Source organism: Siphateles boraxobius, unplaced genomic scaffold, assembly GCF_051911475.1.
Source record: "Siphateles boraxobius isolate OS27281-9 unplaced genomic scaffold, OSU_SipBor_1 35, whole genome shotgun sequence".
Classification (NCBI taxonomy): Eukaryota; Metazoa; Chordata; class Actinopteri; order Cypriniformes; family Leuciscidae; genus Siphateles; species Siphateles boraxobius.
This window is the reverse complement of record NW_027508975.1, coordinates 13,651,981-13,679,312: the sequence shown is the minus strand read 5'-3', so window position 1 is coordinate 13,679,312 and position 27,332 is coordinate 13,651,981. Positions and strand designations below refer to the sequence as shown.

The 27,332-nt window shown below is 36.9% G+C and overlaps 1 protein-coding gene across 1 annotated transcript in view; it reads right to left on the bottom strand.

The window, feature by feature from the left end:
• Window positions 1-26,150, bottom strand: part of pard6gb (par-6 family cell polarity regulator gamma b) — a 46,245-nt gene extending 20,095 nt beyond the window's left edge. Inside the window, exons 1-2 of the mRNA XM_077196469.1 lie at window positions 25,765-26,150; window positions 18,949-19,171 (exon numbers count right to left, since the gene is read on the bottom strand). Of these exons, the coding sequence (XP_077052584.1) occupies window positions 18,949-19,171; window positions 25,765-25,839 (298 nt within the window). The 5' untranslated portion in view covers window positions 25,840-26,150. The remainder of the gene's footprint in view (window positions 1-18,948; window positions 19,172-25,764) is intronic.
• Window positions 26,151-27,332: the final 1,182 nt, after the last annotated feature.

Below are 27,332 nucleotides of genomic sequence, written 5' to 3'. Positions count from 1 at the left end.
CATCCACTGGAATGGAGGGAATACAGGTTTTCTGGGACCACCTTATTGGGTCCCTGTCTTTGTTTTTCCATTAGGAATTCCAGTAGGATGTGTACTGTTCCCTAGTCACAGGTTGTTTACTGTGACCTTCTGATTTGTCTTAGTAAGTAGTCATTTAGCAGACACTAAATTGTTACCATGGCAATCACCTAGGAGGGGGGCATGACCCCCCTCCACCTCTACCCCTGAGCTAGTTTTGGAGGACTTAATTACAGAGAAGACTATTCACCAATGTCAATAGAAAACAGTCTGAGATGCAAAGGAAATCAGCCAGACAGGTACTAATATAAATGTACAGCCAAAATTATTGACAACAATGAAGATAAAACAAAAAATGTGTCTCATTTTGATAATTAAAGGATTTTAAAATATAATAAGTCGTTTATAAAAATATGACGAGGAAAAAAAGAACATTGCAAGATAATAACAATGCACTAAAACTTAAGAAGAAAAACCTAGAAAGAATTTGTTTTAAATAATTGGTTGTTTCTGCCACGGAATAAAACTATTTTAAAAGATAATAGTGGCTTATCTCGCAATTCTGACTTTTTTCTCACAATTTCGAGATATATAGTCCAATTCTGAGTAAATAAAGACTGACTTTTTTTTTGAATAGCGAGTTTATATCATACAATTCTGAGAAAATAAAAAGTCAGAAGATGTAAACTCTAAATTACGAGAAAAAAAAACTCAGAATTGTGAGATAGAAAGTCACAATCACCTTTTTTTATTCTGTGGCAGAAACAAACTTCCATACAAACCATCTTAATGAGATTAATTATATATATATATATATATATATATATCTCAGAGTTTCCGCTAGAAAAAAATGGTGCCGGTCAAAGTGACCGGCAGAGGTTTCGTTTTACGGATATGTTGATGATATGCCGGTCAAATATCGCCTCTTAATTAGTCAAGTTGAGTCTGTCACTGGCTGCTGCCGGATTTGTTAATCAGGTTGGTCCGTTCTGAGATCCTTTATCCTTTTTTTTTTCTTTTTCCAGCGAATGCCTTGTGAAAGGGGTTTTTTGTAAATCAATGACGGGTTAAATTTGGTTTAACATCTGCCATTATCTCTAAGAAAGTGATCAGCCTAGCAAGGTTTTGTCGAAGTTGCCTGCGCACTCGCAGAAGTGGCCCAAGGGCGTAAAGTTGAATGACAGGTGACGAGAAAAAATCAGATTGGATAAAATAACACGTATCAAATGGTAAATGGTAAATGGACTGCATTTATATAGCGCTTTTACAGACCCAATGGCCACCAAGGCGCTTTACATGTTGCCTCACATTCACCCATTCACTCACTCATTCATACACCGACGGTGGTGTTAGCCATGCAAGCCACCTCTGAAAAAAGCTTTTAAGGCTAGTCTGCCTGGGCCTGGCCCTATTTGAAACGTCTCCCTCAATCATTCGTTGTTTAGGTCTATATTACAGCCGTTTTAGGCATGCCCTTTATTTGAAATGCAGCATGCAATGTTGTTTAATAACTTTCAAACGGTAGAGCCTGTTCCTTTATAACATAGCAAAAGGTCAGTGTATTTTTGCTTTATACATTTCAGGCTTATTCTCAAATTCAGATTGTGTTAGGGGGCGGGATTATTAGGCAATTGTAATCGGACAATTTAACCGGAGAGATTTAATTTTGTCGGACATTTAATTTTTTTCCCGGCCAATGTCCGGTTATTACCGGACAACGGAAACCCTGACAAATATATACGTGTGTGTGTGTGTGTGTGTGTGTGTGTGTGTGTGTGTATACACACATTACACTATATACAACTTATATCTGCACAAAATCACGCAAATAGGGAAGTGAACGTATCTTTGTCAGAATATTAAGTCATTGTGAATATTTTATTTCTGTAACAATTCACTAAAGCACGGACAATGAATAGTAAACTTAATGTTATTAGTTGTTAGTTTTCAAGGATAGTTTCACATCAACTGTTGATAGTTTAAATAAACATAAAATGTTATTTTCTCTGAATTTATTAAGATACCTTTTTAGTCAGAGTAAATTTGATTATAATGAATGACTATGTCATGATGAAATACTGACTAAACTAAGGATATTTTCATCTAAAGACAAAAAAAATCTAAAAATGAACTGCTCTAGAACAGTATTATATCATGTGCAGATTTCAGACTTCTTTCTTGACTGAGAGATGAGAAAACATTTGCAAAAGAGAACGGAAGAGAAGACTGTGTCAGAAAGAATATGCGAAAGACACCACATCTTGTTACCAAAAATAGTCTGAAATGGTCTAGACTGCCTGTCTGCAAATGAGAATTTTAAGAATCAGGTTGAAGAAGTTTTTGAATGTTGGGAGGAAAAACACTAATGATACAGGAGTTGTTCACTTGATAAAACGTTAAAAAAAAAGGGCACAAAGGCGTCTTTGAAGGAGTATTTAAATAACATTTAAGTCATGCGTCTAAATGTCGCTTTATACAGAGAGCTGTTAGACGGATCTGATTACGCAGTTTAAGAGTAACGCCAGGTACTTTTTTCCATCTACATGATTCAAAACTGACCCATTTGCTTTTCAAATAGTGTAGTGTAATCTCAGATAAACAAGCACACACATGCCTTTAAAACTCTGAATCAAAGTGAGTAGATCCCTTGAAGAGCAGCGCTGTGGTAGGATAAACAGCTCATGTGCTCTACATGTCTGGTCTCGTCCCAGAGAGCAACCCTAATTAGCAGGGAACAGGAATAAGCTTTGCAAAAACCAGCTACTCTTGCTCAGCCAGGCGCCTCGGGAGTAAATTTCAGAAGAGTGGCTAAACCACCGTCACCCAGAATGCACCTCTTCGGGTGCACACACCCTGAACAGGGCAGAGGCCTTAAATCTCAGTCCAACCGCACGGCACTGGGCCGAATCCAGAAGCCACAAACTTCTGCTCCAGGCGATAAACAACTATAGCCTCCAGAATCCTGGTGAACGCCACTTCCTTCCTCCCTGCAACAACAGGCAGAGAACCTAGACACCGGACAACACACAAGTTTTATTCTTTCAGAGTCACTTTCTGATTTGGTGAGTGGGGATGTGTATTTTATGACTCTGTGTGAATTCACTTCGATTTGGCATCACTCGACACAACACTTTTGGATAAGAACCATGTGAGCTGGAATGTCAATTAGAAGTCACCGTCAGTTCTTCTCAGCAGGCTGAACTTTCCCAAAAAGGGTTTCTTATTGTGAACAGTTACAGGCAAGGCTGGTGATTCAAAAGCATTACTTCTTAAAGCAATGAATCCCTTGACCTGAAGAATCAAGAACTGGCCAAAAACAATCGTTTAAAACCGTTGAATTTCACCCCATCTACTTTGTAAATGCATGTTTTAGTTTAGTTTTTATTGTGAAAGATTCAACCATGTATAAGTCTCTTTTTTTTTGACCTTGTGATGTATGCCAGACTTCTCCAATTAATCAAACCTACCACTCCACAATCGACAGGAAGCTCACATTATTTTTTTTCTTTTTCGATAATATAGTAAGAACACATCTGTCGCTACTTCAGATTCATCTTGATTTTAAAGGAATTTTCTGGATTTACAAGTTAACAATAAACAAGTTACAAGTTAATACATGTTACAAGTTAACAATAAATCAACAGCACTCATGACGTTGTAATTTCGACTTTATAAATGTTAAAAATACTCAGTTTGTATACCATAGCAACACAATGTGAATAATGTGCTAATTCTATTGTGGAAAACAATCACTTTAAAACCTTTTCGGTCATTATATACAACAACATAATGCCTAAAACAACCCAAAAATGTTGAACAATTTCAAAGATAAAATACACAAGTTTTAATTTAACAGAAAAAAATAATTTAAGTGCTTTATAACATTATAAGCTTGCTTTTAAATACTTAAAAAATTGACCCTATTTAAATCAATTATAAGTGCCTCGGAATAATAATAAAGACTTTTGCTTTTTTTAATGAAAATGAGGAACAAGTCAATTATTTCTTGTGATAATCAACATTATGCCACAAATGTGTCAAATGAGATTAAACTGTTTTGAGCCAGGAATATTCCTTTAAGGCTGGAAAAGTTTTCTTTGTAAGAAGGGAGGTTTGTGGTAAAACAGAGACATTATAGGCCGCAAGACGGAAGAATCCAGGAATTTTGGATGGTTTACAGAACGCTGAAAAAAAGGCCTACTAAAACAAAGGGACTTTATAAAAAATTCAAGGGGAAAGAATATAATCTATTCTTTAAAACGGAAACCGAAAGAACAAACAACAAAAGGTGAATCCGAAATGTCAGCTATGCTTGTCGCTGTTCAGAAATTCCACCAGGAAAATGTGTCAGAGTTTCCGTTAAAATCCACCTGTGTGACACAAAGAGCTCACACAGCGTCTGCCCTCTTTCCTTCTTTTACAGCATCCTTTAAATGTGCCACACACGCTGGACCACACAACATCAACTTCATTTTTACAGCAGTCATCCAGTGGCTTCAGTGTAGGCTACACTTGGCAAAAGAACACAGAGCAATTGTAACCACCACAAAATGAGACTAGAATCAGTCAGGTTACAGCCCAATAACCATAGGTGGAGTGTGTGTAAGGCTGGGGAAGGCCTAGCAACGGGTCAAAAATGTAAAGCGGGCTTGGGCCAAAAATGCACCTGCACATTTAAAGGAGAAGTATGTAAGAATGACAACCTGTGGTCGAAATAGGCACTGCAGTCGAATTTAAAATAAAGATCGTCGTTTCTCCCGCCACCTGCTCCTCAGACTGGAAGGTGCTCACACAGGTTGCCAGTTTGAGCACACGCAACAGGAACGAGTGCAATGGACAATGAATATTAGCAAATTGGCAACGTGCAGTATCACAGACCAAAACAATAACAAACATTCCAGCCAGGAAACGCACATTTCAAAGTAAAATAAGATCGGCTAAAGTAGAATCACACCTTTTACGCGTTTTACGAGTGTTGTGCACTCAAATAATAAAATATTATTTAACTTGTAACAAAAAAAGCGTAGACATTATGTAGGCTAAATAAGATATTCATTGTACAGTCAGCTTAGTCGATTAGGAGAACTTTGTGAGATCACGATGAATTAAGATGAGTGATAGCTAGTAATTATGAAGCGAGAGCTTTTATGCACGCTTTCTAGGCAAAATATAATCCATTCAGATTTTGAAGAAAATGTATATTTCAGTGCATTAGGTAAGGCAATGATTAGGCTATTTATTATTAGAACTGTCTGCCATGCCAAATCACGCATATGCTTGCCTGTTCAATTTATAGTGGTTTGTGAACATAACCACTTTAATAACAAGAGTGTTTATACTGGGATGTGCAAGCTGCTGATATGCGACACATTTTGTGTGTGTATAAAACATGTTATGTGTGTATAAAACTATTTTATGATATTCTATTTTAATGTGTTTTTAAGGAGCAATCGCTTCTAGACTTATCCTAGAGCTGGTTCTCCCTCCGCCTATGCCAATAACTGTACCCTGGATGAACAACTGTGGAAATGTTTGTTCATATCTTAGTACAGAGGAAAGTCCTCATGCCTGATGTTATGAAATAGTCTGGAGATGCAGATTGAAGATTGCTTGTGGTCATTTTTGATTGACCAAGTATGAGTGGTCCATCTGGGCTCAGAAAAAAACAAAAACAAACAAAAAAAACCCTTTGTTATAGTAAGTCACTTCTAAAGATGGAAGAGAAAATGTGTCAATTTGTAAATGTTAAAATACTCACGATTTCAAAAGTATAGCCACAAGAGGGGAACAATATAAGTGTTCAATATCATGCTTTTAGTGTGAAAGAAAAAAATACACAGGTTTTAAAGGGGTCATAACCTTGAGAAATCAGATTTTCCTTTTGACATACAAGATATTTTTGTACCATTAAAACATCTTGAAAAAACAGCTTGTTTAGATATTGTGGGATCTGTGACGTCACATCTGCCTCTAGAGCAAGACATCAGTGAATGGTTTTACATCGCACCATAGGGCATGCCCACTATCAATTAATTACTTGACGGCCATCACATTTCTGTTTTTAAATCCTCCAATGTAATGTAAATCCCCCATTTACTTTACATTATATTATATTGCTTCCATTGTAAAATCACATTGTTTTTGTTATTGTGTTGTGGTGCTAATAGTGGCGACAAAAGTTTAATTTAAATTCAAACAAAATTGTATGCATAAATATATGAAGAACGCGGTTGCCCAGCCCTGTTTGTTTGAACCGCGAGAGACATCAAAGCTTACACTACCCCTACATCCTACGTCATGCACATACATGGTCAAGTGTTACTCTTTTGGCATAAGTCGACTTGCGTACGGCCATCTGCCGGAAGCTTATTTTAGTGGATAAAGTTTTAAATATGGATATTTTTCTTACAGTATTGCATCACTTCCCTTCATGAGACCTTTATTAACCCACCAGAGCCGTTGTGAGCACTTTTATCATGGATGGATGCGCTTGATGGACTTCCAAAAAAATATACCCATTGACTTCCATTATAAAGCTTGGAAGAGCCAGAACATTTTTTAATGTAACTCCGATTGTATTCGTCTGAAAGAACAATGTCATATACACCTAGGATGACTTCAGGGTGGGTAAATCATGGGCTAATTTTAATTTTTGGGTGAACTATCCCGCTAAAATGACTGCTATGCCCCACTGTTTTGGAGAGGTCAGCACTTATACTGGAAAGACAGACAGAGACACTTCTGTATCAAAGATGGCCTGACAGCTGCCATCTCCTCTAAAAAACAAATAAATAAAGGCAATCTATGAATAACGTTTATGATGTTTCCGAGAATCGTTGCTGTTAATGGCACCGCCTCAGGCTCGTCTCCACTGTGCAGACAAAAGCAGCACGTTATCCAGAGTAACCGCTAACAAAAGGAGTGAAGCCGCACTACTGTGACTAACGCTTTAAACTCAGCCAGAATACGAAGAACTCAACCTCTAGTGTAATTTTATTATTTATCTTCTCCCATATGAAAGAGGCAACACATAGTCCTGCTATTGCTCCATGAGTGCCAAAAATAATCTTAGCAGGACTGGCCCTCTGTCCCAGGACTCGACCAAACGCGACTTTGCTCGCCAGCAGCACGTGAATTGCATAATCCACTGCTGTCCTTACATAAGAGTCACAGCACAGAAAGGAACGCAGCTTTTTGGCACAAATAAACACTTTATCAAAACAATCATGGATGTAATAATCTCACAGCGAGGCGAGATTAATTTCTGCTCCTGAATTCCGAGTTCAGTGATTTTTCAGGCCTGCTCGTGGTGGCGGCACACTGAGAACAAACAGCTGTGGGTAAGCTGTATGTGTGGAAGGCCAGGCATTCTCCCATTACAGATTTCCCAGAAGCCACTGGGCTCTGCTGCCTTGACCAGCCAGATGTGCAAACGGTTCCCCATGCTTGGCTGCTGCTGCAGACAGACGGGGAAGCAGAAGAAAACACTACAGAACCTTCGAGGAGTAAAAAGCACCGCTATTTAAGTGATTCACTAATGAAACATCAGGAGAACTAACTCATTTAAGGGCACGAGCATTTTACAAAAGACATTAAAACTAACACTTTGTAGTGAAGATTCAAGATGCGTGTGCAAAACAATGAAAATCAAAATGCTTGCAGCAGTGAACGCACACAGCAGAGTCTACAAAGCATCATGAGAGACTGGGTTAAATTACCTCATGTCTAAAAGCACATAACATTCCAATAATAATGAACGTAAACAAATTACAGAGCTCCGAGTTGTGCATTCATAACGGTGTGGAGCAGAGCGAGCGTTTTCAATTAATTCCTATGAAAGTTGAGCTTCCATTGGAATTAACTGAAAAAGCTCGCTCTGCACCGCACCAGTGGACACACACCGTTATGAATGCATGAAATGGCACCAATTTGGGGATGGCAATTGCTTGAATGGTGGGTTCATTATTATCATTATGAAAAACACATCTAGAAAAAAACAACTAATCCTTTGCAGGTTCCCCTTTTAGCAATGGGCTTAAATCCCAAATATTGACAAATATTGGCACTTTGAAACCAAATCTCCCGCCATCGTCTTGTCAGTAAGCTCCTCACACTCGTGATAAATTAAATCTGACTCCTGCTGCTGATGTGTGCTGCGACTATCGTTCAGCTCACGCTGCATTGAGCAGACATGTTCGGTTTTTAATTTGTAGTGTCTGTTCTCTAATTATTTTTATTAAAATAAAAAAATGTTAAAACAACAGTGGTGGTGCCGTGGTGGGCAATTGATGTAACCGGTGTTGCGACTGAACACCGGAAACACAGACTATCGCTGCAAGCCTAATATAATTATGTTTCCAATTCGTTTGACATTTTTAAACAGTGGCTCTAATAAAAATTTGCATTCATGACAAGATTTATTCAAACTTACATTAAACAATGAAGACATCACTAACAGGTCAAGTAAAATTGAATGACTATATGTAATAAAGTGCATGAACTTGTTAAAGTTGTTAAAAAAAAGGCTATGGAAGTTACGTGACATTGTTTACAACTGTAAAATTATTGAGCGATTACATTCGACTTGATACATTTTGACAAAATGTACTGTATCTTTAAACATACCTTCTGATGTTCATTGATGTTTATTTCATGCTATACTATAGTAAAGAGGAAGAGATGATTGGTTCATGTGCGCTCCGCGCTACCACTCACTACATTAAAGAGTGCCAAAACAGTTTTATTGAATGAATGTCATGATAAAGTTTACAGACTTTGAAAGCCACAAATCAAAGGTAACAAGACTCAAAGCTTTATGCAATTGTTGGATGGTAGTCGTGCTACAAGTATTGTTTAGTGAAGTTTCGTTCACACATTAACAGAAGAATCATTTTAAGAATCAATATGAAGTCATCAAAATGAAGACCAATCATAAACAGTCCATGACTATCAAAATGAAAACCAATCATTAAGATAGTCCATGACTCATTTTCAAAAGAAACTGAGCTTTCTCCAGCTTCTCACTGTTCGATTGTGACACCTCTGTACTATTCACGTAATGGTCTAAGACATAGGTTCTCAAAGTGCGGCCCCATTTCTGGCGGCCCGCGATAACATCTGAAAAACATCTGTAAAACTGTTAAAACTGTACATTGCTTTGAAAAAATGAATCTATCCGTTTAGTCGAGTTTAGCGGCCGAAAACAGCACCACAAATCTCATTGCAATTTAAAAGGGTAGTTGACCAAGTAATCAATATTCAGTGTGACTTAATGACAGGCTTATTAATAGCCGCGTTTCCATTACCTTTCAAATTTTTCGCCGGCGCGAACACTAGCATTTTCCTCAACAGTGGAGACAACTTAAAATACTCTATCATTTCTGATCATACAGAAAATAATAATACATTATTCGCAACTACTTTTATTTGTGTAAACTCATAATAACAAGAAAACATTGTGCTTTTGTAAAATAAAATAAAACAATCAGTAGCCTACGCGCTTTCATGATCTCAGTGAACTGGAGCGCGAGAACTGAAACAAAATATAGCCTATGTAGGCTAAAGCTTGAAATGTCCACTTTTAAACAAATTCGAATCGGAAGCTAATACCTTCTGATTCTGTAAGCCGTATGAAAGGTGCATTTCTCTCTAAAAGCGCATCTGCTTAACAGCGGAGATAGAGATATGTTTTTAGCCGACACTTAGAAAACAATAATTAATAAACAATTAAAATGCCTCACTGTTTTTTCAGACACATTTATTATCATTTGCCTATAACTCACCTATAAATCACCTTTCTGTGGGCTGTGGTTCCAGAGACACAGGCTATAGCCTATATGGCTCTTCTATTCAGCACTGCGGGAAAAATATAAATTCCAGGTTCTAATTTGGCCTTAGAAAACAAGTAAAATCGACATGTTTTCCATATTAATTTGTGAATATTTTAAATGTTTAATAAAGGGCAAAAAGTAATTTAAACAAAAATCTGAAAAAGTCTGTCGATATTTACTTTTTTCCACAGCAGTTGGTGTTGCCAGTTCAAATTAAAATGTTGGTGTTCAACTTTGCGTTTTAAAAAGACAACAACCGTTAATTTTCATTTTTCAGTTACGGGTTAAAAAAGATAGATAATAATAGCGCAAAACATTTGCGAAAATCCGCAATAATGGAAACGCGACTGACAGGCAATGATAGATATGAATGATGATGACTTGTTTGGTAAGCTTCTATTTTAAAAGTTTCTGTTAAAAAAAAAACTCACCAGGTTTTGCCTCAGTTATGAATAAAAAATGTGTTTATTGCAATAAAATGTAAACTGTAGAGATGCAATCTGGTCATTAAAATTATTTCAAATTGGATTTACTTTTCAGTTTTTTTTCTTTTTCTCCCCCGCCCCTTTGGTGGCCCTCAGTTCAATGTTGGGTTACTAAATTGGCCCTCACCTATGAAAACTTTGAGAACCCCTGGTCTAAGACATCCCTCATGGACTGTTTTCAGACTTTCCCCCTTCTGTCTTCCTCTTTGGAAGAAACTAAGAGTGCTACTCTTCTAAAATTAGCTATTAAAAGTGCTCAAAACTAGCAATCCCAGAGAATGCCTTGAAAAGCAATTTCCTGCAGTTTTAGCAGGCAGACTTTGAAGATCATTCCAGTATAGATTAAAAGGCACATTTACAAGTGCATGCAAGGAAAGACATTTACCCCTTTTAACAAGCACGGCCGAATGCCATGCTGTCAAAATGCCGTTCATTTTTGAAGCATGAAAGAATGCCACAATAGCTCATTGTTTTAGATTTTTACGAGTCAGAAAGTGACTTGATGCTATTAACAGAATGCAAATGTCAAACTATAGTCTATATTTCGAATAACAGATTTACAATTGGTGCTTTGTGCAGAAAAAAAAAACAGGAAAAAGTTGCCAAATTTAGAAGCCAAATGTAGAAGTTAAGTGGTTTCTAACCCGAGGTCAGTTTGCTCAAGTGATAGTGTTGGCATTAGTGAAACAGACAAAACACATATGTGGGACACAAACCTTGTTTAAAAGACCTCTGTCCACATTTCCTACATCACTATCTACATTTACATAAATCTAAACTTTTATATGTTGTCTGAAAGAGGGGTTTATCAGTTTAGTATAGCCTATGTGTCTCCAAAAACAGCAGCAACCAGCCACAGATAGGAAACCTTTTGTTTGTTGATATTCTTCTGTGTCCTGTATTTAGTCTCAGCCTTGATGTATCTACAGTAGGTCATTGTGAACTTGAACAACCTCACTCATACAGACTTATACGACTTTTACATCTATCACAGTATGGTTTCCACAATGTGGAAATTGCAGAAACCAACCATAAAAATAGAATTTACTGTATAATGCAAAATGTCGCAAAATTTGGATTAATAAATCAAGATCAAATGGTGATATGAACTAGTATTTGACTAGACTTTTAATTAAATATGAAGTCTGTATGTCTCTGTGTGAATAAATGGTGCAGTTTTGTCTACTACTCATAATCAAGCATGCATGATTGTGTGGTGTTTTCAGCATCTGCAGTCTCACCATATGAGGACATGAACACATGAACTTCACTGAATTACGTCACAAGCATTTCATGAAATTCAGACAGAAATATATTACTATTGTTTAGAATTTACTGCTCAAAGTAATAATAATAATAATAATAGTTAAACAATAACCATTTTAAGGAATAGCTTATCACACAATATCACAAATTTTCATCCATAATTTAATTTCAATTGTAAACCTCTGTTACATGCAAAAAACATGGAATTTGGGAAAAAATGTAAATTATTTGACATAAAAATCCTTTATGCTTGATCACTAGTGAGTTCGAAGACACTGCACTTTCTAATACTCCAATTTGCAGAATTACAGTGCTGTACAATTGAATCATTTTCATTTAAGTTGAATGGACAATTTGATACAGCAGCAAGTTTTAAATAAACCGTTAGCAAACTGACCAGTATTATCAAATTACGATGGTTTTAATACAATATATTAGTGATGTAAAGACATTAGCCCCTTTCACACAGCGCGTTGATCCCGGGAAATTGCCAGAACACTCTGTGTGAACGCAAACACGACCTGGGATTGATGCCGGGATTGATCCCGGGTTGGGGACCTAGTAACATTGCCGGGATCAGTCCCGGAACGCTCATGTGTGAACAAAGACCGTAACCAATGCCGTGTTGTAATGATGACGCTGAAGTGAAGTGAAAGCAGGCTAGTGAAAAGGTACGTAATGCGTTTATAGTCGAATCAGAGAAAAAAATGCACAAGCGTGGTTTCTCGAGAGAGAAATCGCAGCTCATAAGCAAACTATAGACGCTGCTGAGACACTGCATGTTACATTGATGTCACGTGTCTTTACTCTGTGTGAATCTCTGTGTGAAAGGGGCTATGGAATGACATTTGAGCATTAATAGTAACAACATACACAAAAAAACCAGGAAGAATTTGTTTACATAGAGAAACATCCACCCACAGGAATAACGTCTGTGACCCACAACCAGAAGCTCATCCGCCCAGAACAGATTTAGACAGTTCAACAACATACATTTTGTTTGTTTTTAAAAACCTCAGGGACTGAAGTTAAAATGACTGTCAGTAGTATTCATGACACAAAACTTAACTTGTTTAACCTTTAACTTTCTTTTAACAAGATCTTTTTACATGATTGGTCAGTTATGGTTATTGATTGACCAGCAGAAACAAAGGCCACAAATTTAATACTGCCAAACGACAAGTAAAGAACAAGTAAAGAACAAGAGTAAATTATAATGCATAACCTTATTTTACATCGACCATAAAGTTGTAGCCACCCCTCTAACACGCTGAAGACTTCCGACAGAACAGGACGTGTTCTCAATCAACTTCATTTCTAATTTGGGCTTGAAAAAAAAACTAAGAACACATGTCTGTGTTTTTATCCTCTAAACTTTCACAGTAAGGGAGAAAAAAAAACACTTATGAATGTTAATTTTTAGGCAACAGATGCTGCATGACAAAGATGAACAGTCTGAAGCTTCAAAACAGGACAGCAGATTTTTCTTCAGTTTATTATTGTCACAAACAAAGACATGATGGAGCGAATTACATAAGGAAAACAAAACTTCTGGGTCATGTTCCCAGACCTATGAATCTTGTTAATTTCCCGTCAGTAATTACTATACATGCAAATTCAAAAGAATCCTCTAATCTTAGATACTTCCAAGGAGAGAAAAGAGATAGAGAGAAAAAAAGTAGTTAGACGCACTTCAAGTAACTAAGAAACATAAAAAATGAACTTATATTTACACTCATTAATTGTACGGAGTCATAACCACCTTACTGTTTGGGGTCAGTAAGATTTTAGATGTTAAGGCCTTTTCAGCAGCCACTACAACAGTCTTCAATGTCACATGATCCTTTGATCAGCTTGATTGGACGGCTGTGTACACAATATAATGTGATGGGGGGACTTTTAATCTAAAGTCATTTTGAAAACAGCCAAACTACTGTAACACCACTGAAAAATGTTAAATAAGTAGCATTGCTACTTTTAGTTAGTTCCTCCCCATCATTGAATATGTGCAAGAATCCGTTACATTAATTTCCTCTGACCCTAGCTTAGTCATTACCCAGAGATCTAGGGGGCGTTTCTGTGCATCTGGCCAACCACAGGCCAGGACAGGTGCACATCAGGTGGGTCTTTCCCACAATACTCTGGTGTGGAAGTCCCCAGTGTCTGTCTCTGCAGGGGTGAGATCTGCTTCTGGGTCTGACTCAGTGTCTGCTACATGAGATCAAGTCCATGTCTAGCTGAACTCAAGAAAAGGAAATTAACCCAGACTGCCTGGGCTGTTTTTTTCTCATCTTTATAGTGCATTTAAATGAAGGAAGTCTCCACTGGTGACCTCTCTGATAGAGTTAAAAGGAGCGGAAAAAGAAAGGAAGAAAAAGAAAAGAGAAATACAACGTTTTTTGTGAGTTTTTAGAGCTTTGTTGGCACCAGGGGGCATTTAAAGAAACTGTTTGTCCATGTGTGTTAAGACTGTTGCTGTAGTAGAACCTTGTAGGCACTTCAAGCGACCCATAAAACTTTATTTTGCGATATGAGAGAAAATAGTTAAGAACGGTTCCATTTTTAAATGTTTTACACTGCAACATGCCTTGCACAACCAGTAACGTTTGATTCCAAATAGGCCTGTTGAATGTTAAATGGATTTAATCCATGTTCAGTAAAAATTATTTGATGATGCAGCAATAAACTAGCTAGTATATACCTTAATGCATGTGTTTTTGAATTTGATAACTGATGACTTGATTAAAACAGAAATCTATTTTAAATGACAAAAGTTCAAATAAGTGAGCAAGTGACAAATATCGGTATCGGTCACTAGTTGCTTTTTAACATTGAATCAGACAGATTTTTATTTTCGTGCATTCCTACTCTTAATTACCATTTTTTTGTGAAATTAAACAGTTAGCTGATTATACAGCTTAAAACTAACAGGATTATGTTGTTCTGAAGGTTTGTGAGACTGTTGTCTGTTGTTTATATGACAAAATGTAATTAAAGAAACATTCTGTAAGGAGTATCTTAAGCAAGTTAATAAACGATACTACCATTTATGTTTAGTATTTTTCAATCAAAATCAATTATTGGAATGTGTTTGTTATCTCTAAAACAATTTTAATACCTTTTGAGATAACTGATTTAAACATATTAATGGAATTCTCATCATCTGGCAATACATTTATTTTCCCCAAAAAATATTTTCCCAAAAAACTAAAAGAATCATTAACGGAACCATTAAATAACCAGAAGTGTCCGAAGAAACTGGAAGTAAAATCAATGGGTTAGTTCACCCAAAAATGTTAATTCTGTCATTTACCCTCAAGTCATTCCAAAACCCATAAGACTTTCATTCATCTTCGGAAACACAAATTATGATATTTTTAATGAAACCTGAGAGGTTTCTTTCCCTCCACTTAAAGTCCATTACACAAACACTTTGATGCTTCAAAAAGTTCATAAAGACATGAATCGAGTGGTTTAACCCAAGTCATTAACAATATCTTAATTTGTGTTTCGAAGATTAACGCAAGTCTTATAGGTTTGGAATGACATGAGGGTGAGTAAATGACAGAATTTTTTATTTTTTTGGGTGAACTATCCCTTTAAACTTAACCCATTCGCACGTACGATCACACCGCTGTGATTACTCTTGGCTGTTCCCTGGAGCGTACGATCACACCGGTGTGATTAGAACGGTCAGTGCATCACGTGATCAACTGCTAAATTCAAACGTGCTTTCGCGCGTTGACTGGCACTGAGCCAGAGACAGACGCACTCAGTGCTGTCATATTATATCACAACTATTGAGTGTTTTCAACCACAAAATGTTTATTTTAGGTTTCAGACACTTAAAAACACATAAGTACTAGCAAAACAATGATTTTGAATTTGTAAAATACACACTGATGTCTATGGAAGCGGCAATAATAATCCTTTCCATTAAGTTATAATAAGACGACACTTTTATTCATATCAGATACACATTGTGTAAGTAGCTTTACATTTTACCCTATTCTTCTCCCAGTTCACCGGCCACTTACTTTCATGTATTTCGTGAGAAGTGGAGGAATTGACGTGTTGTAAATCCAACAGATCCGATTCTCTGAACTGTGAAACAAACTAACATGGCGCCGCCCATTGCGCATACAGCTCAACTAACGCGATAGTTATAAAGGTGTTTAAACAACAAAACACATCCACTAGCACATATTTGGCAATCGGAATATCAGTGTTTCATGCTAATACGTTTGTGTATATTTTTAATAAAAAAGGAAAAATTACATAAAAGCAGATCATCATTCATTCAGCGCTGTGTTGTGGTTGTGCTGTGTCACGTGACAAGCAATGACGCATTACCATGGAAACATTAAAGTGACAAGTTCTAAATAATGGTTGCCTTGAAAAACTCACGCTGGGGGGTCAGTTAGAATATTTTAAACGTACGTGTGAAAGGGTTAATACTCATCCCTGATGTCTATGTATATTTATTACAATAAGCCCCCAAATGCTGCATGAAAATTAAGCAGTTTGCATTTAATTGTTATAAATGATACCGACAAACATTCGAAAAGTGGATGTGGAGGTCAGATTTCCAATATATTTTGGGGCACAAGCACTGCTGTGGAATGCGTCAAGAATAAACCAGACTCTAAATGTCCTTGATTTTTTTTTTTATGGAAAGCGCTTGCATGTATAAACTGCAGTCCTATCCATCTGTGGTCATAACCAATGTGGCTTTTCTGGCTCCTGAAGAGGAGTATCTCTGCTTTTGGAATGATCTCTCATTCACACTGACTCACACACAGTCATGTCTATGTCAGGAACTCATGATTGACGGGAATGCTTGGACTCTCCGGTACCGCCCAGCGAGCGTTGCCTGTTACGGGCTTACTCACGCTCAGGTTAAGAGAGAGCCAAATCGTGAGAAAGCACCTCATTGTTCAACATTCACAATGGTCACTATGAGCGCTGAATGGCACTCACAGCTACGAGCAAAGAAACTAATTAGCATAATAGTACAAATCCTGCTGACCACTTAAAAGCTTGTGCTGGCGCAAGAAAACACGACTTACGTAATCCACGACTGGAAGAGAGAGTAAAGCTTAACATGCATGAACGGTTTGACCACATTTTAGATTTTTTACCAAAGCTAGAAAAGCTAAATGTAAATCCTCCAATGCTTATAACCACCTTAAAAGCAGAGATCTAATTTTGTATAAGGTGTCAAAAACAGAATTCTGCAGTTAATAATAATAACAAAATATAATACAACATAGAAACTTCAATGCAAGTCTGTGACATTTTTCTACTTTTGTTGTTTTTGTTTTGTTTTTGCTGCCAGGTGAAAATTGTAAATCTGATCACTATAAAAAAAATCAACACACTAAGTGTGAGGAACCAGAATGCCTGCTTTAGCAAAAGATGTCAAAGACTAAAAACAGCTTGTTCTTGGAGTGAGGGTATGCATTGTGTCTTCCTTGAAGGCATTACTGGACTACGGTTGTGTAACTGCTGAGATGGGAAGTATGCAAATAATTGCAGAGCAGCGTTCATGCCTTTAAAGCACGGTAAGAGAAGCGTCCTATCTGTGGATGTGGAAAGATGAGCACAGCCCAGCTTGCTGAGCTGCCTCTCTCTCTTTTTTGTCTCTTTTCACGTGGCTCTTTTGTCTGTGTGAAATGCCCGCCATACCAGTAGACTGTGACCTGATTTCTATAGGCTGCAGTTTCTTTGGGAACAGAGCGATCTGAACCCTCAAATGAACAGCAAAGACCAGTTCACCAAAAAAAACAAAAACACACTACTATGTAAAAGTTTAGGGTCAGTAAGATTATGTAATGTTTCTGAAAGTCGTCCATTACCAAGCCTGCATTTATTTGATGAATATTATTACAATAGTGCTTTTCTAGTTAAGTATAAAAATGTAATTCATTATTGTAATGCAAAGCTGAATTTTCAGCAGCCACTACTCCAGTCGTCTTTGATTGTCACTTGATCTTCAGAAAAAATATTCTAATATGCTGATTTGGTGCTCAAGAAACATTTCTCATTATTGTCAATGCTGAAAACAGTTTTACTGCTTAATATTTTTGTGACAACTGTTTTTTGTTTTGTTTTTTTCTTTAAGAAAAGCATTTATTTTCGCTTTCAATTTAATACATCCTTGCTCAATAGAAGTATTCAACTCTAATAAATAAAATAAATAAATAAACTTACTGACCCCAAACATTTGAAAGGTAATGCATGTATCACTGACAATCAATATCTACATTTTGTGATAGCGACTTAAAAGAAGTCCAGCTACAACTTTTTTAGTGAATGACATCACTCAACTAATGTTAGCAAATAGCAAAATTGTTTTAACAAAACAAATTTAGCTCTATTTTAATATGAACCACCCACTTTTCACCAATCAATCAATGCCCAGTTGATAAAGACATGTCCTAAATTTTTTCTTGTTGAATATCCGGCTTCACTCGGAAATGTGTCAAATTGTGGGGTTGCAAATGGCAAATAATGTTGACTTTAAACACAGAAACCATGCATTATTCACAAGTTTGGACAGATTTTGCAATTGACAAAAAGACAAACTAATACTAATTTTATTTAACAAATTTTTTTGTTAAACTACATGCTACATGTTTGCAATACCAATAATCTCAAAATGTCCAAATATATCGGCCCTATCACTAGTACCAACCATTTTGGAAAGCAGTTACTACAATTGGACACAAATTATCTGATGTTAAAAGGACTGGCCAAAGTATCTAACACACGTTGTAACACTTCAGCAACAAGATGTTGATTTGTTTTTAAGGGTGCATTGGGATTTAGAGGAAGAGTCGGAGTCTCTCCACAGGAAAGAACTGTCACTCTCTTCCCTGCCATCAAAACCAGCATCCTTTCCTGTAGAAAGTTATCTCCAGACCACAGCGGTTCTATCACACACACATGTGTGCTGGTGACAACATAACTGCACACAGGGCCACGTTTGGGACTGTGTCTCTGTGTGCTTAAAAAAAACACAGCATACAATCACAGATTACATGAACCTATTTTCCAGTATTTTCGCCTGACCACAGGACCACAGAAATTGTGGGCTGAAACACTCTGTATTACTTAGTATTTACTTAATTCATACTCTGCATTCTGCAAGATTTTTAACCCCTAACTGACCGATTTCCAATTGGGGTCAGAAGAACTTGAAACAAATAGAAGTATGCAAGGCTTCCTTAAGACTGATTAGTCAACTAGATCTTCAGGCAAGACGAGTCACCAGACAATGCTTCAAATGAAGCAGGAAAATCCACCTTGAATAAAGGGATGTAGGTGGGAAGTGAGAGAGCTCGTACCTTGTCTCTGGATAAAGAGTCGCAGCAGGGGGTGTGCGGTGGACACGGCCTTGCAGAAGTTCTCATCGTTATTGATGGGGAGGAGGTCTCCGTGAACATCGGCGTATCCGATCATCACCTCCATGTTTGCAATCCGGTGGATTGTCATGATGAGTTTGTAGAATTCCTCAAATTTGCCGGGTTTTAGTCGATCCACTGAAAACCTGCGGAACTCTGCTCCATACTGCAAAAAAAACGCAGAAGTCAGCATGCTGTCAAAAAACATCACTACTCTGATATTTATAAGGCTTTTGACGGATCTTTCCAGTCGTTTGTGATTAGGGGATACGGATTACTGGCTGGCCGATACACTGGCCAATGTTTGGCATTTTCGAATAATCAATAAGTTACATACTTATTGATAAGCCAATACAAGGCAGACATTTATTTTGACAGCACTAGGACTTTTATTTTGACAGTGCTGTTCTTCATCAGTGTACGGTCTTACAACATAAAAGTAAACAGTAAAGAAGAAAGTAAGCGATATATGAAAATGTATTAATGCATTTGCATTTGTATTAGTAATAGAAAGGAGAAAAAAAAAGCTATAATACTTTCTCACTCGGCAACCAGCAAATATGCATTTATATAATTCAAAAGTCTTTGAATATCGTATTATTTTATAACATGCGCCTCGCAAACGTTTGCAAATCCTGCTGTTAGATTCTCTAAAGTGTGCATTTGTAGCCAGCATAAAAACATGTGAAAAAAGTCTGTATCGATCGACCGAACGCACTCTCATAGTATATGCTTTGGCGAATTGGTTGCCAATTCGTAATTATTCATACGATCTTATTCCGAAATTTTATGCAATCTGCTCTGCTTACGTCCTCCTTGTTAGTTGGTGTCTTAAGCAGAATGCATACTCTGCGTATATGGAGTATCATTATTGGTTATTTGCTAGAATTGACAAGTTAAAGTTCATTAGATTTAGCTTTCTTCCCACTTTAAATCAGACAAAGAGACAAAGCATTGCAGTAATATTGCATTTATGTATTTGAATGAATTAAGAGTGAGGGACAGATTGTGCGTGTGTAAATTGTATTTCTCTACTAATAGTGAAGCTGTGAGTTTAATTACTTTAAAAAAAAAGAGATGCTTCCACCTCGTTGCTGAGATAAGGCATCTTTTCAGTAGCAAAGCTATGTTATTAATATAAGTCACAGGGCAGTGTTGACGACAAAAGCTCCTGAGTCCTGAATATTTCTGTAAGTATGCTGTGTGATCTCTGTGTGCGTGTAACTGTCTACACGTATGTGTGCGTGTGCTTCAATGAAAACAGCCCACCTTCCAGCCAAAGAAAGATTTAAAACAAAGGTTTACAATTTCCACATTCTCCAGCACCTTGAGAACCACAGTTGAAATTATCAAGGTTAAAATCACAGTGACACCAACCTCATTTTATCCAGTTACCAAACTAAAGGTAGACCTAATACATGTCATCTTATGTCTGTTTCGACACCACCTAACTAAAACTGAAGAGACTTATATATGATACTGGCCTTCAATTAATCTATTTCACCTTCAGACATGACAGAAATCACAAAACACTGACACTGAGAGATAAAGAGTGTTTTGGCCAGGCCTCTTGGCTGTCTTTGCAGCTCTGCTGTTTGTAATGAGGAAATGGAGTCAAACAGGGACCTAAGACACAATAGAGTGAAGCACAATGCTGGATGATGAGTAAGCAGAGCGAACTTCCACAACAACACACACTAGCGGATATCACCCCTGCACAGGTGAACAAACCCAACCAATCTTCTCAGAACACACACTCAGGTCCATGCACACAATGACAGGACACGTCATTACTTTTCCTCGGCAATGTTTTTTTAAGTGTGTAGCTATGCCATTAACAAACAATTCATGTACTATGATTTAGAAAGTAATAATCCAACACTATAGGACAGATAGTATGCAAATTGGGATCACTGTTGTTGTTATTAACTAAAATTATTAAGAAAAATTGTATTTATTGAAATAAAGCTAAAATAAAACAAATAGGCCATTAGATGGAAAATCTTAAACTAAATAAAAATTAGAAATGTTGAAATTTTCTAAAAACTAAAAATGAAATTAAAATTACAACTAAAAGTTGATTTTTTTAAACAAATAAAAACTGCATAAATAAAACAAGAAGATATATTTACTAGAATTTTTTTTAAATAAAAAATAAAAATCTAAAATATTAATATAAACTATAAAGGAATATCAATAATAATAAAATAGCACTGACTGGGATGTGGTCTAACAGATCTCTTTATCTCCACACAAACTTTTAAACAACACCATCACATAATGGCAGCATTTAAAGTCAGTCAACCTGGTTTGAAGTGCCATGACCAAGATCAAATATGTTCAAGCATCACTTGTTGTGTGGGAATTAACCCTACAAACCTTTGGTTACTAGCTCTAAACACTAGGCTATGGCCGTTAAGTATATCTTCGCCTACACATTCGGAAGAGGCAACTGCCTGTCCCCTTCACTAAAGGGTTCAAGCTGAGTTTATGTCTCGAATCACGTGACTGACACGCAGATGCGAGTCTTGATTCAATGCGTGGGTCGTCCCATCCAGCCTGAAAAACACAGGCCTCACTTTGTCTTCCACAGCAGCGTTTGAGTCTGCAGAATCCCAGCATTCACTCCTGGACTGTGCTGCTCTATGTAATTATGCCCCTAGAACCAGAGTCCTACATTAACTGGTGGCAGCCTGTCATTAGCACATGAAATATAAATGTGAAGCAGCAGAAATACACTCAGAGGGTCTCTGGGGTGGCAGGTGTGTGATCAAGTTGACTGCATGTGACAATGTGCCCAATTGTAGACAAAAACATCCATCCCACCGCCGCCAACAGTAAGTTTGAGAATTTAACCCATATATCAGCAAGACATCAGAGCTGCTGCTGCACTGACTAAATAAATAAAGGACATGTTTCATTCCAGTCTTTCTGTTTCTAATGTGAAGAACAAATTGTTTTAAAATGACATTAAATGGTGACATCCTTGTGTTGTTGTTTTTTCTCTGAGAGTCACTAATAACGTTAGTCACGGTTTCTTCAGCAAACAGTTGTAATTTAGCGTTATTGAATACGCTGCTCAAATTGTTAAAGTCAGAGTAAAATGATCAGGTTAGGTTATTTAAACATAGATAACCCCACTAGGAGCCAGAAACATTCGGACAATGTTTTATTTTGCTAACACTAATGGCTTGGCCACTTCTTACTGCTATTGGGAGTTATATGGGAGGGTTGTAGGCCAAGGACAACATTATTTCTTTGTTTCTTACAGTTTACTTGAATAACAATATGAAAAACTAGCATAATATTTATTTGATTGAGAAATAATTCATTAAAAGGTAAAAAAAAAAAATTTATCCCCAGTTCCACAGACAAGACTTAAGTCTAGTTCCAGACTAAAATTATTGTTTGAGCGGTTTTAACTGAAAGCAACTTGCATTGACATATCTTAAAATAGCATATATCAGTGCCATTGTTTTTTTCCTCAAGATGCATACCATTAATGTTTTTTTTCTAAGGCACATTTACAAATGCTAGCTATTTAAATGTCCTAATTGAACTAAGGTCTGATCCTGGCTTAATCTAAACCCTGTCTGTGAAACCACGCCTTCATTTAATAACATATTTATTTTTGCCGTGGTATCAAGATGAAATTTTATTAATACAAATCAAACACTACATTGTGGTATCATAAAAACCCAATAAAGTACCAATTAGATTTTTCTTGATATTTCCCCTGCTTAAATATAATAAATTGTAGCATAAATTGTGATTCAGTTCTTCACCATACTGCGGCACATGATTAAGTTAGTTTTTGATTACATGATTTTTTGTTCTAACCAGCTACAAGAATGATATGTGACAAACAGCAGGGAATTCTGGTTTTGGAATGACTTTAAGTTAGAAAATCATAGAGCATGCCTTTTTTGATAATGTTAAAATGGTTTAATTTTTAGTAATTTGATTATGTACTTATTAATTCCATTGCAAATGAGCCACGTGCTCTTCCGGATTTTGTGTTATCTGATTGATTTTCACACGTCATGTCCCCTCGACACGTTTGGTGTGTACAAATTGCTTGTCACTGGAATCTTATCGCATCTGGTTAGGACACAGTGTAAATCTGAATCTATGTTAAATTTTTTGTTATCCATGTGCAAACTCAAGCCTAAAAACAATAACATGACCTCAGATAATTGAGTATACAGGCCTACACAGAGCATAACATACACAATTTCCAACATCGAAATCCTGAGTAATATGAGAACGGTGAAAACACTTTATCAGTCCTCAAACACTGACAGGTTCAGGCAAGTCAAAACACGGCACTACAGCCAGATACACAGCTCTTTGTGTTAAATATTTGTGTGACACTCAACAGTACCCAAAACCCAATCTTATCAAATGTCCGTTTAGCGTTCCAAAGAGTACACTTCCAATTGAGATCCAGCTTGGTCAGTGGAAAAAGGAAATGAAAGAGCAGTTGGAGGAGTGTTTCTGGAAGATGTACAAAGCCCTAGACACGTTAGATATAAAGTGGTGGGAGGGAAAAAAAACAGCTCCTCACAAAAGAACATTGGCTCATGGTTCACTTCAGAAACCCCCTCACGCACTCTTATCACCATCAGAGTTCCTCTCTGAACCACCCTTCCTTGATTGTGATGTACCAGAACTGGGTAATGACATCATAAAGAACACTACGTGTGATACCGAGAGATTAGTGACATCACAACGTTGCATCACTGTGGAGTAACATATCCTTTGTGATGTTGATACAGATGTGGTTGATAAACAGTGTTCCAAACATCATAGCAGGAAGATCTTAGATAACATTAACAATTCCATAAACATTCTTGCCTCACAGGTTTAAGTTTCACAAATCCATCCACTACTTTTGTTTGGGAGGCGAGTATTGGTTCTTCCAGGTTTCAATGGGAAAGCGGGTTGATCCACAGACACCATTCCAACATTTATAGGTAATCTTCCAAGAAAAGAAAAATGCAATGGGGCCCTCTTGTCTTTACAGACCCCAAACAGTGGCTCCTTTCATTGACAACAGTAGCAGGGATTTCAACCCCTGTTATGAATTAGAGCACGACTGAATAATAGAGGCGAATAATAATCAGACAATGGCAACGGAGTCTGGATCTGGGCACGTCGCCCACACATTCCAACAATTAGGACCATCACATCCATAACCACATTATAAAAGTTTGTCTAGCCAAAGTCTAGTTCAACAGACAACTGAGTTTTTTCAGCCACTCTCATTTATTTTTGAATATAGAGTGAATAAAGTGACAGAGATCTCAACTGGGAAAGCAGAGACATGTAATGAATCATTGACAGCGCCTTGATAGATACCGTCTCCATCAGCTTGGCTGCAACAGATGTATAGTCCACACCACCATTAGTACAAGCGGTGACAGATATAGAATTATTTCTGTGAAGGCTTGGTTGAAGCTTTGTCAGATATTTCCCCAGGCAAATATAACAATTACTGTATATGAAAGGCCTTTATGGCTCCACTTTGAGTGATGATAAATCTATCATCATGATATAAATGAAAATCATGCTATTCTTCAAGGGAACTATTACAATAGAATGATAGACAGAAAACACACACACACAGACAGACAGACAGAGACAGACATAATAAATGGACAGGTTCACCCAAAAAAATGAAAATTCTGTCATCATTTGCTCACCCTCATGTTGTTCCAAATCCTGTATGCGTTTCTTTATTCTGTTGAACATAAAATAATGTATTTTGAAGAATGTTGTAACAAGACAGTTGACGGCACTCATTGAATTTCATAATATGTATTTCCTACTATGGAAGTCAACGAATGCAGTCAACTATCTGGTTACCAACATTCTTCAAAAAATATCTTCTTTTGTTTTCAGCCAAATAAAAAAAAAACCATACAGGTTTGGAACAACTTGAGGGTGATTAGCCTAAATGATGACAGAATTTTCCTTTTTGCGTGACCTATCCCTTTAATCCCATGTCCCTCATGAGTTTATTGAATTATCAATGTTAATGGTGGCTTTAAGTAGGCTACAGTATGTGCTGTAAGTGAGAAGAAACTAAAACGTTTCACTTTGTCCAACTGACACAAATAAAAGAGCCCATCCCAATGAATCAGCTCTCGTGTTTGCTCTTGTCAAATGTGTAAATGTGTCCTTGTTTTGTTAGAATACTATTTTCGGACAGCTGGAAATGAGGACAGTATTTAACCTGTCCTGATGTGAAGATTACAAACACACACACACAACTTCAGAGAGAATGCAAAAGAGCTGAAAGTTCCCATCTGAAAGCCACATGCTGCAGCCAGACTACAGATTAGTACGACTGAAACAGGATTTGTGCTTGATAATTTGAAGGTTTTATATAATTTTGGATATCTAAAGTCATGAAAATCATAAACACTATACATTAATATGACAGTTCAAGCGCCAAAACGGTTGTGTTGCAACTCATTTTACAGGAGCAGACTAAAAGTTAAGCAGAAAAACGCTGATGAAACAAAACGCAATTCTCAAAAGCAGAGGGAAACTTTATTTTAAATTGACGTAAGTAAATGAATACTATACAAAGACTATAGGCTACTACTTCATATGGTATAATATGATTTGACATGGGCTAACCAAAGTTAGCCATCCCCATTTTTCCCATCTAAAAATATACAACATCGTGTAACTATGCAACGAAACTATTCTCGTAAAATAGTTTTCCAGCATGCATTTCATACAACTCACCTTGCTTTTCACTTCCACGGCGTTCATGTTCAAGCTACGCAAAGATTGCGATTTATTACTAAAGCTCCGGTTCATTTCGCTCGCTTGAAACTTTTCAGCCCGTCCAGGATGATGGGCTCGATTTATAAGCCTGTCCCGTTATTGAACGTACAATATCCACGTTCCAGATGCGGAAAAGTTAGTCCTCGGAGGCTGTATGACAGTTTTTTCTTAACTTGAGGTCGCGCGGTGTCTCGGTCACTTCACAAAACTTCTGCAGAAAATTATGTGAAAGGCAAATCAGCGCCTCTCACTAGGGGGAGTGGGTTAAGTTTTCACATATGACATCATCGCTCCTTCTCTCAACGAATCCGACGAGTTTACCAGTCCTACTATGGTAAAGGCTTTACTTATGAATATTAAATACATAACGTGACGCTAGTCCGGTAGGGGTAATGATTGGCTTAAAAGTGAACCTTAGTAAGTGGGCGGAAATTAGCTGGCAAAGTGAATGTTCAGTTAAACACAAAAACTTGAATCTTGTTTTTCCTTTTTGAAATTAGAAATCCTAAAATGGAAATTGCTCTTTATTGTTCAAAATAACAAAATAATAGTTCGGGACCAGTTTCTTCTCAGAAAACAAGGCGGTTCTTTCCGGTGAAGGCTGGCTTATGAATAATAGCTTCACGTGACTGGACGATCCAGGAAGGTTACCAAGCAACTTTAGCTCGACGTTATTATTATTAATGAGCAGCGACCCATTCCTTAGCCATAGTAGGATTTGTTATATCTCCTCACTAACATCACATATGAATGTGGATTACAACATTACATAGGCTACTACAGTAAAGGGACTATAAACGCACTCTTTTTAGAAGGCGATGTTAATTTTACGGACATTACAGATTGTCGGGATGTGCAGCATTGCAGGAAAGCGGCTCTCAGGCGCCGATTCCCGACAGCTGCTCTGGCCAAGAATGTTTTTTTAGTAACTTCTCCGGCAAACATTCCACTGGCCAATAAAAAACAAAATATGTTTATGCTTGTCCGTGATCTCAAAACTACCTAAAATATTCTGTGACAAGGAGTTCACTAGCTTACTCAAAATATTACACTTTGATAAACATATTAGGACGTAGATAGTTTGATTTTCATGTTTAATTAAATGAAATTGTCTCTTATGCTCAATTGAAATGGTAGTTCACCCAAAAATGAAATTTATGTCATAATTTATGGGTAGACTGAGTACAGTTGAGACACTTTTTTGCGTTTTGATTTTTCACACAAAAATAGATACTGCAAAGAAGTGAATTTCTACATGACATGCCACATGACATTTCATTAGCTTGTAGACTACGATAATGTCAATCAATAATACCCATAAGTAGTATATATTTTCCACAATTATCTCATAAAAATAAGGTGCTTTTTGTCTTAACTTTTTCTCAACTGTGCCCATATGTGGTACAGTGGAGACAGTATGGTACAGTTTAGACACCCATTTTTAATGATGTAAAGGTAACTAAATGTTCATTGCAAATATAATAAATAAAGACAAATAAAGAAAAAAAAACAATTGGCCAACATGT